The sequence below is a fragment of the Fukomys damarensis genome, unplaced genomic scaffold, assembly GCF_012274545.1.
Source record: "Fukomys damarensis isolate Sample0158 unplaced genomic scaffold, DMR_v1.0_HiC HiC_scaffold_28, whole genome shotgun sequence".
Classification (NCBI taxonomy): domain Eukaryota; kingdom Metazoa; phylum Chordata; class Mammalia; order Rodentia; family Bathyergidae; genus Fukomys; species Fukomys damarensis.
In genome coordinates, this window is record NW_022900940.1 from 47,070,920 (window position 1) to 47,084,719 (window position 13,800).

At 49.5% G+C, this 13,800-nt stretch overlaps 1 protein-coding gene across 4 annotated transcripts in view; it reads left to right on the plus strand.

Annotated features, from left to right (window-relative positions):
- The window catches only part of Atxn7 (ataxin 7), a 103,615-nt gene that overhangs the window by 80,648 nt on the left and 9,167 nt on the right, over nucleotides 1-13,800 (plus strand). For all 4 annotated transcript variants that reach the window (XM_010606573.3, XM_019204920.2, XM_010606574.3 and 1 more), the window contains 6 exons: nucleotides 2,908-3,157; nucleotides 4,853-5,109; nucleotides 5,901-5,983; nucleotides 8,560-8,825; nucleotides 10,192-10,390; nucleotides 10,713-10,834. In XM_010606573.3, the coding sequence (XP_010604875.1) occupies nucleotides 2,908-3,157; nucleotides 4,853-5,109; nucleotides 5,901-5,983; nucleotides 8,560-8,825; nucleotides 10,192-10,390; nucleotides 10,713-10,834 (1,177 nt within the window). The remainder of the gene's footprint in view (nucleotides 1-2,907; nucleotides 3,158-4,852; nucleotides 5,110-5,900; nucleotides 5,984-8,559; nucleotides 8,826-10,191; nucleotides 10,391-10,712; nucleotides 10,835-13,800) is intronic.

The following is a 13,800-nucleotide window of genomic DNA, read 5'->3' on the forward strand; positions in this document are numbered from 1 at the left end:
TTTGAAAATTTTTTTTTTTTTTTTTTTTTTTTTTTTTCTTGTGCTTGCCAGTCAGGCGCACCACCACTGAGCTAAATCCCTGGCTCCTGTTTGAGAATTCTGATGCCTAGAGAATAAAAGGAGCATACTTCTCAGAAGTTCACAGTTCCAGCTGGGTTTTTCCCCCACTCTTTGTAACACAGATGGAATTATTTCTTTAGTGCTCTACTCAGGGTATAACATAAATACTTTCTGCAGATGACCATGGGTACAAATAATTTTTATTATTTTGTTATTTTAATGTTTATCAGAAAGTCATACAGAAAGCTCATTGAATCTACTGTTTTGTGTGTATCTGGCCTTGGGAAAATAGCTCTCAGTTGAGGGTGGGGATATTTTGCTTCACTCTGAAGTGCACCTGAACTGACAGGGCTGGTGTTCAGGTTTTCATGTCCTGGCAAAGGGGCACATCATTACGTGTGTGGAGGGCCAAGAATGCGAACTGTTCTGAAATCCTGTGTGGAGAATTGTCCTGTCTACAGTACCAAGAATGCCTCCAAGAGAGATTTGGTAGAAGTAGACTAAGGAAGAAGAAATGAAAGAGTTGAAAATAATTTGAAGAAAAATGCTGACTTTTTAAAAACAGTATTTATAAATTTAAATTGCATTTATTAGCATAATAATGTCCTTGCTATTTTATATGCAGACTTATTTTTTCATTCATTCATTTTATTGGTACATTTTAGGTAGACAGTATGATGACATTCATCTTTGGGAATTTGTACCCTTTCACAATGTATCTTGGTTCTTATCTTTCCCCATTCCCCTGCCGTCCCTTCACCCCCTCCACCCCTCCCTATTTACAAAGATTTTGTTTCCGTTTTTTCCTTTTATATTTTTATTCCTTTTCCTCATTTCCTTTCCCTACCCCTCCCACTTCCCCTTCCCCTTTAGACCTTTTCTTCCTGTTTCACATTATCTGTTACACATTTTAATCCTCATTTACACTTTCAGCTTCTCACACCAGAGAAACTATTCGATATTTTATGTGGCTTTGGTAAGAACGATGGAAGTAGTTTGCAGCTGGCAGGAGTTTGGAACGCACTGTTAAGGATGAGCAGTAGTGGTGAACTTTTATTGGACGGCCTTGTATATAGTGCCACAGCCATGTGTTTCAGAGCCATGCAGATGTGACTTACTCGACGAAGTCATGGTTCTTGAGGCATTTGCTTGGTCTAGGATAGGCTGACAGCCTTGACTGCACGGTAGTGTCATGCAGGGCAGCTTGTGGGAGTGTGGATCCACAGCCCCACTTAGGACCCCCAAACACCATGTGTGAGTGAAGGATACATGCATGAGTGTATTCTGAAAGTCCGTAGGCCATTCTGTGTTTAGCCAAGGTTGAGAACCACTGGTGCAGGGCCTTTTGAAAAAAATCACTCTTTTTCCAAAGAAAAGCCACACCAGTCTTAGAAATGTCAAGTGAAGAGCTATTTCCTGGCCTGCCTTGTAAAGAAAGGGAGATGAGAGACAGGCTGATGGAAGCTCTTCCCCTCCAAAGCAGGAAGCAAAACTATAAACATGTTTTTGTTATAATTACTCCCACTTTAGCCTTCCTAACTTGATTATAGACTTTTTGTGGTTGATTTGGAGAATTTGAATTTTGCCTGGCCTGCTGTGCACCAGGCTTGTGAGTTCCTCATAAAGCATTGCTAGCCAGTGGCTTTCCAGGAAGAAGTCACCACAGCATCCCCCGAAAGGCTATGCACTGTTGAAGGTGGCTCTGGAGATGAGCCGCCAAAACATGGCTGTAGTCCCTTCTTCTAACATGGTTAATGTTCTGGGTACACATCCAGCTCTCACAGTGGGACAGGTCATATTGGGTGGCATGGAAGACCTAGAGTTAAAGAATTGTGTGATTTTAAATTACGAATATATTTGAAGTCAGCCACTAAGTTGCTGTCACAAATAGTTACTAGTAGTTAACCTGTTTCCAATGGTAACATTTTTCAACAGCTCTTGATTTATCGTAGTGTGGATTACCTTCCTCCAGGAAAACTTGATTCTTCAGTGGATAGAGCTAGTCTTAAGCTTTGTAGTCTGCCCTTAACCACGCATTACTTCCTGGTTTAAAAAACAGGCACAGCTATTTGTGGTATTTTTGTCTTGCGCCTTTGGCATCTCAGTGGTGTGAACCAGAGCTATGCCATCTGTAGTCAAGGGAGATAATTAAAGAAAAAAGTGAAATGATTCACTGGAAAATTTCAGCACAGATTCTTAAGGAATGACAAGAGAACCCTAGAAACATTCTTACTTGGTGTCATTTGCTGGTGGGTAATGATAGAAAAAAAGAAGGTACAACTTATTTATTAAGACTGTGCTACTTTAAGGTCTGGGAATGCCGCTTAGTGATGCAGCGCCTGCCTGGCAAGCATAAGGCCCTGAGTTCGATTCCTGGTACAAACAAAAAACAACCAAAAAACTGAAGATCGTGCTACTTTGAAAATTGAAGAGGTGCTACGCTAGAAAGAGAAAGGAAGAAAGAATTTCCATGCAGTGTCAATTAGCAGAGACCTGCAGAGGAGTGAATCATTTTCCTCTTTCTGAATGCAAGTTGGAGCTGGTGAGGTTCATTTCTAGCCTACAGAACCAGAAAGGCAGTCTGGCTTCTGTCGAAGGTTGTCTTGTGTCCTAGTGGGCATCTGTGATAAGCTGCATTATGCTGAGGTAGCAAGAAGCTGGAGGCCTGGTTCCTAGAATGCTGTGTAGCTCTGTGGCCAGATTAAGCCCTTCTGAGAGCTCCTGCATTTCACGCATTCTCACCTAATGACAGGCTCTGACCTGGATGTGCTGGTTTCTGGGAACTCTTCTGGAGTCCCAAGTGAGATTTGCCTGAAATATGGTGTCTTTTTCTCTTCTTCTTTTCAGAGAGAAGACATGGCTCATCCAAGCCTTCTTTGGCCGTCCCTCCCACTTCAGTATTCCCCTTCTTCCCTTCTCTGTCCAAAAGCAAAGGAGGCAGTGTGAGCGGGAGCAGCCGCCCTTCCAGCGGAGGGCTTCTGAGCCCGGCCTCCTCCAGTTCCAGGTTGCTGAAGTCACCCAAAGAGAAACCGCAGCTTCGGGGAAACACCAGGCCAATGCACCCTGTTCAGCCAAGTAGAGGCCCGCACAGCAGAATGTGAGTGTGGTGCGAGGCTGTTTGCACCTGCCCCACTGGGACACACGAATGTGCCGACACCGTCCTAGTGAGTGTGTCTGTGAGCCCCTGGGGCAATGAGTCTGAGTTGTTGACTCTTCCTGTTTCCCTGTCTCGTCCGAGGAGACTTTTCAGAGCAGTAATAGCAACATTGATAAGGTTAGTCATATTTAATGGTCCTTTACTACACCAATTCCTGAAGCTCAGCTTGGGTACTTTGTCATTTCATTACCACAGCATCCCTGGGGCGTGGGCAGTGGTTGTCTCCATTTTCCAAATAAAAAGAAAGATGGTTGAGTTGAGCTTTGAGAAGACCTCAAGTCACATAGGCCAGAGTTCAGACCCTGCCTGTGCCACTTCCTAGCTGAGGGCAGTGGTCAGGTGGGGTCGAAGAGGAACAGCCAAGATGCAGTTACTGGGGTATTCAGTTTGATCCTGTCAGGTGCCCGCGGTGTTTCTGAGATGATGCCTGCTGGTACCAGGAGGGGAGGGGTTCCCAGGTGCTGCAGGGAAGCAGTGCATCCTCGCCCAGCCTGGGGTTCGTGTCACAGCAGTGCTGAGGGGGGCTGAAAGAACGTCACTGCTTGGCTCGGTAGGTTCCCAGGTGGGTGTGGCAGTTGGCAGCCTCCGTGGATCCCATGGAAGCCTTGCCTTGTCAGGGCACCCCTCGGCCTGGTGGCAGGTGTCCCTCCCTGCTGCCTCTCTGTGGGGGCCGTGCCGCACATTTCAGTCCCAAGGCGCGGTCCCACACCTGCTGCTGCTCCAGGCCTTGCCGTCTTCCAACACATCTGCTGCTGTCAGGCTGCTCTGGATACAGCCGTTTGGGGCTGTTTTCCTGGTGCTGAGCCCCCAGCCCCCACTCACCTGTCAGAGTACAGTATAGGAAGCTTGGCTCTCTGTCCTTTATAGCTGTCTGAAAGCCAAAGAAAATGCCAGTGTGACGTGTAAGTCACCGTCAGTTTAACAGCCCTGAGTGCATATTGCACTGAGTGGTTTGTAAAACCTCATCATTCCAGATCTTCATAAGGAGCTAGGGCTTTCAATGAGGACCAGGCCCCCTGTTAGCATCGGGGTTACCAGGTACAATGGCGGTGTGAGTGCTTGTTCATGGCACCGGTCCCCAGCACTCACCCACTGTGATCCAGGGGCCTGGGTTCTAAGCTTCTGCCATAGAAACCTTTTTCCACTTTCAGTGACACACACGCCACGTAGTAAGTAAACTTTGGTCTTCCTCATTGCTAGGAGCCTTGCCTTAGGGATACAGTTTTAGGCACCTGTGTAAGTCTTTAGTGACATTTCTTGGAAAATACAGTATTTGCCCACTCAGAAGTTTGGTTTGTTTGGTTGGCTCCTTTTTTAAATCAGTGGTTCTTACAGGATATTCTCTTAAGTGTTCTTCAGGGATTCTTTGGTCCTTTCAGGCCGTTTCACATCTTGCTTGTTGCCGAAATTGCATTGGTCGCCAGGTCTGAGTGGTTTCCGAGGTCCATGTGTAAAATTTTCCCAGAGTGATGAATGACAAGTAAAATTGATGATCCACGGGGACTTCAGTTACCCAGCAATCCTTAGAGATGGAATAAGTGTGACCCTTACCGGGGCTCCGGGAGGCTTGCCTGGGCCCTGCCCTGGCCTGGGGCTGTGGGGCACTCAGGCGCAGGTGTTGTTGCTCCCACACAGCATGACACCCTCTGTGAAAGTGGAGAAGATCCATCCAAAGATGGACGGCACACTACTGAAATCTGCAGTGGGGCCGAGCTGTCCTGCTACTGTGAGTTCCTCGGTCAAGCCTGGCCTTAACTGCCCCTCGATACCAAAGCCAACCTTGCCTTCACCTGGACAGATGCTGAATGGCAAAGGGCTTCCTGCACCGCCCACTCTGGAGAAGAAATCTGAAGACAGTTCCAATAGGAAGTTTTTAAATAAGAGATTATCAGGTAACCCCACACTTGTCTGTATATTTAAATGGGCATTCGCAGGGAGCAAACTGACTGCTATCTGGACGTGTAGCTGCAGCTGGAGGAGGGATTCCCCGTGCAGCATGCTCTTATTTCTTCACTCTAGCTTTTAAAGTGTGTGCTGGTGTGTGCGCGTGAGCTTAGGTTATGTGAGAAGATCTCTTAGTGGTTGCTTCTGAATGTATTCACGCGGTAATGCTAATGTGACTTTTTCCTGTCACTGAAGGCCACTGTAGTCAGTGCCCTTGCTGCTTCCTCTTTGTTTTAATTTTGTACTGGTCCGTGTTTGCGATGTGTAATGGCCACATTCCTCACGTGGAGTGGGTGCACGTATGTGGCGCATCCAAATTCTTCCTTTATCCCCTTCCCCACCCCTCCCTCCCATCTTTTGGTTCCCTTTTGCAAAAGATCTATCTCCCCAGTTTGTGTCATCTGTCTTTTTATTTTGCTCTTTATTTATGTTTTGGGTTTCTTATATAAGAGGAACCATGTGGTATTTAAGCTTGTGTGTCTGATTTATTTCATTTAAGATTAAGGACTAAAGGTGTATCCATTGTACTGCAGATGACTCGTGTTCATCCTTCTGCACTCTGCTGTGTAGATATACCACATTTTCTTTTTCCAGTCACCTGTTGATAGTTTATTGATAATGTGATAGGCTTTACTTAATTATAATCTATCTGTCTTGAGATTTCTCATATTTTCTTACTTACAAAATAGATGATGGAGTATTTGAAAAGCCAATTACAATGTCTGTGTGCTTTTCACAGAAAGAGAGTTTGATCCTGACATCCACTGCGGGGTCATTGATCTCGACACCAAGAAGCCCTGCACTCGGTCTTTGACGTGCAAGGTAGGTGAGCACCCGAAGGCAGGGTGGACTTGGGGACACAGCGCCCCCCATGGGTGGTACTGTCCCGCCCCTGGAGCCCACGCTCTGTGCTTTGTCCCAAGCTGCATAAAGGCAGAAAGACTTGGTTCTGATGAGAAGCCTCACATTGACAAAATGTAAAGTGTCACTGTAAATTACACTCGTAGAAGAGGTTTTGCTTAGAGTTTTATATACTCCTGGAGAGTAGTACTCTTTCTTGATCAGTCTCTTATTTTATTTGGATTTTGTTTTGTAATACGGATTGCTTCTAAACCTTTTGGGGAAAAGGCAAAATTTAAGTGTCTAATTTTTGACCAGACATGGTGGTGCACACCTGTGAGTCCCAGCACTCAGAACGCTGAGGCAGGAGGAGAGCCCCAAGTTCAAGGCCAGCCTGGACTACATAGTGAGACCCTATCTAAGAAAAGAAAAGCAAAATAAAGAAACATCTAATGTCTTAAAACACAGGAAAAAGGCCCCCGCACCTGCATATTCTGACTTGCTTTCCATGTGGGGTTGATGGACACCCCATCAAGTCTGCCTGTCATCTGTGGGTAGCAACTCCTACCACCACACAACCGCCTTTGCCTTTCCTGGGATGCTCACTGAGACCGCGCAGTGGGGTGTCATCCCCGCTTCAGTCCTGAGGACGGCAGGCCACTCTGTGGGACTCTGTCAGCTTCACCAGCCCTGAGGGGAGGTGGGGCCCAGTCCTGCTTACCACCTGCTCCCTTCTGGGTGATGAGCACGACTGCTGGTGCTGGATGTCTGTGGTCAGTGATGGATGGTTTCTTTATCCAAGACACTCTTTTAAGTTATCTGCAAAGCATGATGGTGAACCAGAGTCTTCTTTAAATTTTATTTCTCCATGGTGAGAACATTGTAGGTGACACATGCCATCTTAACATTGGAAATCACAGGACTGTTGACTCTGTACAGTGTGGTACAGCATATCTTGGACTTACTCATCTTGTTAACTTGAATCCCAAGTTCCTGGGAGGCCTGGGTTCCCTTCAGACTGAGCCAGGATGGCACTGCCTGCTGCCTGCCCTGGCAGTCCTATGCTCAGTGGGTCTGTGAGAGCCTGGAAGACCAGGGACAGTGACTGTGCACCCCTTCCTTCAGCACGAAGGGGGCCGCTGTTTCTGTTGAGGCATTTGTGGACTGGCAAGCACTCTTCTGGGTACTGGTACACCACTGAGGAGAACAGCGTTTCTTGTCCTCACGTAGGTTACTTCCTGTGTCACATACTAGAAAGAATCAGTTGAAAATGCAAAGCAAGCAGACACGTTTATTTGTGCTAGGTTAGACTTTGGGTGGGATGGTGTGCAGTATGTTTAGTAAGGTGGTAGGTTTTGTTAATGAATTTCAAATGGAAGTTCGAAGAATAATTCCCTTAAGTTCCTTTAAGTGTGCAGCAAACATGCAGAGCAGTACATCTGTTCAGTGGTGTTTTGTAACAGAGGAAGAAGCGTGTGGACGAGCTCACTTAGGTCCGTGGATATGTCTGTGACTAGGGCGCTACAGTCAGGCATGCGCCTTGCTCCTGAGGGTCAGGGTTCTTGACAGGCCCAAACCCCAGCAGAATCATGTCTCATCAGTCAGACTCGACTGCCACCAAGAGTCACCCAGCTCTGACCGTGTCATACTTGACCTTCTGCTACTAGCAGTAGCTAGCAGTCGGCTTCGAGTACCTTGGCTTTATACCGTGCCAGTAATTACGAAATGCATCTGGTATGCAGACATTTTCTTACAAGCTGTGTTTCAGCCCCAGGTATGTATCGTGGCCCTATTAAAGCCATCAGTGCCACGAATTGACTTCTTTTTCCTCAGTGTGCCCATTCCTGACTGACGTCAGACACTCAGCACGCTTGGGAGCTGAGTGTCCAGGTTCTTGATTTCACCCCGAGAGTCTGTCTCTAGGGTTGCTCTACTTGACACCTCCTCCTATTTGCTGCCCACCCCCACCTCATCTTTTCAACTTCTCTAACGTTGTCTTTGTCAGGAGCAGTCTGTGGCTCCAGAATACTTTGAGCCACTTGCTCTCTTTCCATGGTATTTTCATTGGAACAGAGGGAAACAATTGTGTTTAAATTTTTTCTCTCTGGCTGTTATTACAAGAACACTCTCTAATATATATATCTTACGAGATAATTGTTTCTTTAAATTAGCATTCAGAAATTTAAACAGTGGAAAGAAGGATTTTTTTGTAATGGCGTTTGTGAGAACTTCAGTGAACAAATTGCTTTAATGGCATCAAACATGATTCCCTGTTCCCTGCGTCTGCTGTTCACCATTCGGTCACATAGCAAGTGAAGCAGCAGACACTTCTCTTTCCTTCTGCCGGAAAAAGCCTCCTAGGTTCTTCTCAGTTGGTCTAAATACGTGCTTTTGGCCTAGCTGAGGAGAGAGGTGGTCAAGCGCTTAGGACTTTCTGCTTATCAGATGTTGAACAGTCTTCATGCCAGTGGTTTAGATGACTTTAATAGAGAGTGTTCTTTTAGGATGTATGATGAAAATTATTAATGAGGTTCCTGTTTCCATATTTTGTTCTGTAGACACATTCCTTAACCCAGCGGAGGGCTGTTCAGGGTAGAAGAAAACGATTTGATGTGTTATTAGCCGAGCACAAAAACAAAACCAGGGAAAAGGAATCGATTCGCCATCTGGACTCTCAGCAACCACTGCAGCCTCTCAGGGACCCGCACCCCGCCCCTCCCCGAGCGCCCCAGGAGCCACACCAGGGAGCTCGCGGGGCGACTCCCTCCGAATCAAAGCCTTTCGTAGCTAGTAACCCCAAACCGAACACCCCCAGTCTTCCGAGGTAAGCACAGCCTCCACCTCTCCCCCTCAGAGCCCGCACCGGTAGACCTTGTGAGGCCTCAGGCTCTCTGGGAGGGAGGGTACCGCAGGTTCTAATTGAAGACGCTGTTGAGGCTCGCAGTAAATCATTCCGGGTGCTCTTGGTTTCAAATCCAAGTAGCAGTGTAAAGCTAAAAGTATCTGTTCTGCACCTATTCAGTATCAGGTGTCTACACCGCTGAGCGAGCTGCAGCTGGTCCTGCCTGCAGGTTGTGGATGTGAGCATTTCCCGGGGCTTTGGAAGCGGTTTTCCATCATTGGTTGCTCCTTGCCGAGTACAGCCATGTGAATTCTTGCTGAGGACAGGCATCCAGCCTGAGTTTCTGACGGCATCTGCTCGTCAGTGTGGTTTTTCATTCATTCACTTGGGGCTTGGCTCTGTGTGCAGATTGGGCATTTTATTTTGGCAGTGAAGTTATCAGCAGTGGATCAGGTGTTTTAAGGACAGTTTGTCACATACATACCTCGGGGAGAGTGGTGCTGGAGTAAGTGAGTTTGCACTTATATATTCAACCAAGTGGCAGAAAAGGACTTGAGGCCCAATTTCCAGAGACGGGAAGGAGAAAGGCCTAGAGTGAGGAGCTTCAGTGCTGGCTGTAGGCAACAGGGCTTCTGCCAGGAATGTGCTTGCCTGTTGGTGGCTGCTGCTTTTGGTTCCTGCCTGACCCTGGAAGTACTGCCTTGTGGCGAACCCGTGTGCCTGAGCCTGTCCCAGATTGAGCCTGTGCTTCTGAGCAGTACCCTGGAGGGGCGAGTGGAAGTGGCTCCCCAAGAGTGCTCAGGCCCCAGCCAGAGAGGCCTTAGTCCTTTCCTTGGCCGTCTCCTCATTGAAGCTTCTCCATCTATAAAAGGTCAGCTTCATTTTGGGACCCCCAGGCCATCGTAGATGCAGGAGGAAGACATCACTGTCCCTGAGGAACAGGCTCCAGACTGACCACAGAAAGTCGGAATGGGAATGCTGCCTCATTCCTTTATCCCCTCCCTCCCTTCTCGGTCATTTTATTTATTGCCCTAGTAACTCAGAGCCAGTTGAAATGTGGAGCAAGGCCAAGAAAGAATCCTCTCAAACCCTGCATGCATCTCCCCCTCTTTGGGTTATGAGTGGCTTTGGAAGGGAGGACCGGTCATAAGTTGTCTTTGTGTACATGGGTAGCCAACTTACCTAGCAGTTTCTCTGCTCCCTGGCCCCCAGATCAGCGTGTGTCCCCAGGGCTGGTGGTGGAACTCCACTCCGCCCCTGGGTGGCTTTGATAACTGGTTGCGGCTGAGTTAAGGTGGCTGCTTCGTGGGCTGTGATCTGATCCATGCTGCACTTTCTGCTCACCAAGGCCTCCAGGCTGCCCTGCTCAGCACGCTGGGAGCGCCCCCATTGACCCTCCTCCAGTCCATGAGTTTCCTCACCCTGCCCCGCCTGCCTCTGAGCCAGCTTCTCGGTTATCCAGTGAGGAGGGCGAAGGCGATGACAAAGAAGAGTGTGTTGAGAAACTGGACTGCCATTATTCAGGTCATCATCCTCAGCCAGCATCTGTAAGTGCCACGTCCACCCCGCGTTGACCTCCCCACAGCATGGACAGGGTCCTGCAGGGGGTGCACCAGGGCCGTGGCACACGTACCCATGTGTGGGACACCAGGGTGTGTGAGCAGCTCAGAGCGGCGCCCAGAGGAGCACGCGCTGTGTCCGGGACGTGTGCTTTCCTTATCTCCATGAGACTCACGGTCACACTTCACAGTCATTGGTACTCAGGGCAGCTCCCTCTTCTTCACAGCTCCTGTCTCGAAGGAGAGAGAGCCCCGGCCAGTGTGCTGGAGTCTGAGGCGGCAAGCACATGTCCCGTGTTCTCTCTTCCAGTTTTGCACGTTCGGGAGCCGGCAGATCGGCAGAGGCTATTACGTGTTTGACTCCAGGTGGAACCGACTTCGCTGCGCCATCAGCCTCATGGTGGAGAAGCATCTGAACTCACAGCTGTGGAGGTGAGTGCCTGCTGGGTGTGGAGCTAAATGCCCGCGTGGCCTGCAAGCAGCCCTGGGAAGAAAAGCTGCCCGCTCAGACCCCTTCTGTCAGGGGCTGGGGTTCCAGGTGGAAGGACTCCCACACACGCTTAGTTGGGAGTGGGGAGGCAAAAACCAGTCAGCCGAAAAGTAAAGAGATTGCAGCTTGTCCTTGGGCAGCTGCTGGCAACAGTGACAGGCACACAACCCTGAGAGCTGTGCCCGGAGCTTGCTGACCATGTTCACCTTTCACCGTTCTGTCAGGTGCTACGACGAGATACAAGGTCACATGTCAGATTAGTGATAGGGCCAGGATTTGTTTCAAACAAAGGTCTGCAGTGGGGAGAGACTAGGCCAGGGGCCCTTGGGGTTCTGCTCTCTAAGGAGGGACGAGTGGGTCTAGGCTAGAGGAAGCAGACCTGTGAAGATCTGGAGTGGGAAAGGAGCAGTTTGGGCAACAACAAGAAATCAAGCACAGTGCCGGACGAGGTCCGAGAGGCCAGCAGCTGCTGGGCTGGATGTAGAGTAGAGCAGACGGCTGCTCAAAGGTTTAGAAACATGGGCCTGATTGGCAGTTGAAGACTTCTTGTGTGGTGCTCCATGGGCTAGTGGGGCGCTGGACCCACAGCACATGTGCTGCAGCAGGCTGTTTGTCTGCAGCTCTCAGGCTTGCGACCCTGCCCGGGTGCTTCTCAGACATGGTTTGAGTGGAAAGAGAGGCCCGTGGCCACTGTCCCAAGTGCAGCCTCACTCGGGTGCACTGCTGTCTGTACCCAGGCCTGCTCGGAGAGGCCGGGCACTGTCCTTTGTCCCTCAGAGCAGGAGGTGCCAGTGGGAGGTAGAGCACTCCCCAGACTGTTTGACCTGGGAAACGTTTAGGGAGCATTGTGGAGGACTAGGGTTTGGTGGCACCCACCTTGGTGAACGTGGAGCCTTGCCTGTGGGGACCGTGTGAGTGGCTGTGCCGATGCATCCACTTGCTTGCCCTGCTCTCCTGACCTGGAGAGGCTGCTCGGAGCCCGGGTGGTCTGCAGCCCAGAGACCCGGCTCCGTGGCCCAGGGGGTCTCACACTGGTGTGTGCCGGAGCCACAGCCTGGCCCTCTGCTGCTGCACTTCCCATCTGCCCGGTTCTTCCTGAAGGAGCATGGCCCTGCCCGGGGGCAGATCTGGGGAGTGGTTTGTGGGGTTTGGAGTTCTCTCCCCATGCGAACACCCCAGAGACCTGAGGTCTGAGCTTCCGGTTTGTGCAATGCCCGGTGGCGGTGGAGAACCCTGTGTCCCTGCATGTGCTGTGCTGGTGTCCTGCACGGGGCGAGGGCGCCCAGCCCCAGGAGCGAGCGTGTGGGACAGGTTTCGCTGTCCGTACAGTTTGCTCAGAGACAGCACGGTCGTGAGGCTCACTGTGCGGCTGTCTGCTCACTTGCTCCAGGGAGGGAGAGACAGTTCCTGTTAGTGGGACTTCTGATTGCTTTTGTTTCTATTTCCTTTTTTGTTTTGTTGTGTTTGTTTGTTTGTTTGGTTGGTTGGTTGGTTGGTTGGTTCGGGGTTTTTTGAGACAGAATACATATGGTCTACAGTTCTCCTGCCTCAGCCTCCCTGTGATAAGTTTACAGGCATGTGCCACCACATCAGCCTGGGAACTCTGTTGTGTTGTTTTGTTGTTTTGTTTTCATGCCCCTGTGCTTGAACCCAGGGCTTCACACTGAGTTACACCCCCTACCCCTTTTTTATCACATTCCTGCCAGCTTGAACTGCTGGTGGTACAGGCATGACTGTCCCACTGGGTGGCTTTTTATTAATTTTATTAGTAAAAAGAATGATAAGTTATTAGATGCGTTTGTACCACCAATGGCACAAGCCGCCTCATGGGACAGTTATGCGTGTCTGGTTGGGCTCAAACTTGTAGTCCTCTTGTCTCAGCCTCCCGGAGTGCTGAGATTACAGAGAAGTGCCACCGTACCCCGCTGAGCCTCTGGCTTTAAGTCAGTACAGCAGTGACAGACTTGTGTCTCTGGGATGAGCTGGCACCTGGCTAGAGCAGACCCAGTCTCGGTGCCGAGATGCTTCTGACACGGGGTGCCATAGGCAGATGTCCAGAAGCCACCCCGGCATCCCTGGGACTTGCAGGGTGAGCTCTGTACTCCTAGCAGAGGAAAATGAGCACCGCAGAGATGCCCATAGTGGCCCAGGGCCCATCCCTTGCTCAGCCCCAGCCTCACCTTGCCCTCCCAGCCACACTCAGTGGTCTTCCTCCTGGCCCTCCTCAGCGGCCCGTGTGGTGAGTGGGAAGGGAGTAAGGACAGGACTGCAGTGCCCTCCTCAGCAGTGCTGGGGACCAGAAGCCCTTGCAGGCTGGTCTTTCTGGCACTGCCTACCACTCAAGATCTGGGGCCCTTCTCTGCCCTCCTCAGAGCCCGGGGTGGTCACAGAATGATTCGCTTGTTTTTGTTTTTAACTATTTGAATTGGCAAAACCCACTTGGCTGAAAAATACTACTTGAACATAAAGAGGCATAAAGTGAAAAGCCTCAGGCCCCCCAGATCCCTCCCTCCTGGTCGCCTCCTAACCCCACTGATGGAACTACCCTCCTATTTGTTTCTTTTTTTTTTCTTTTTTGTACTGGACATAGAACTTGGGTCCTTGCACTTGCAAAACAGGTGGTGGCACCACTGAGATAAATCCCTGGCCTCCTATTCATTCCTTGTGTGTATTTATAGTTTACTTATGCAGGTCAGTGTAGCTATGTTTATGTTTGCCTCCTTTCTGTTCATCAGAAGGTAAAGAATTATCTTAAAAGAGCTTTTTGGAAAGGAACCAGTAATTGTCACTCTGGGAGACTCACAGGCTTTTCCTTAGAAAATCTGGTCTTTTGGCTAGAGATTTGGCTCTGGTTCTGATGCCTGCCTCGCAAGTGCAAGGGCCTGAGTTTGATCCCCAACACCAAAAA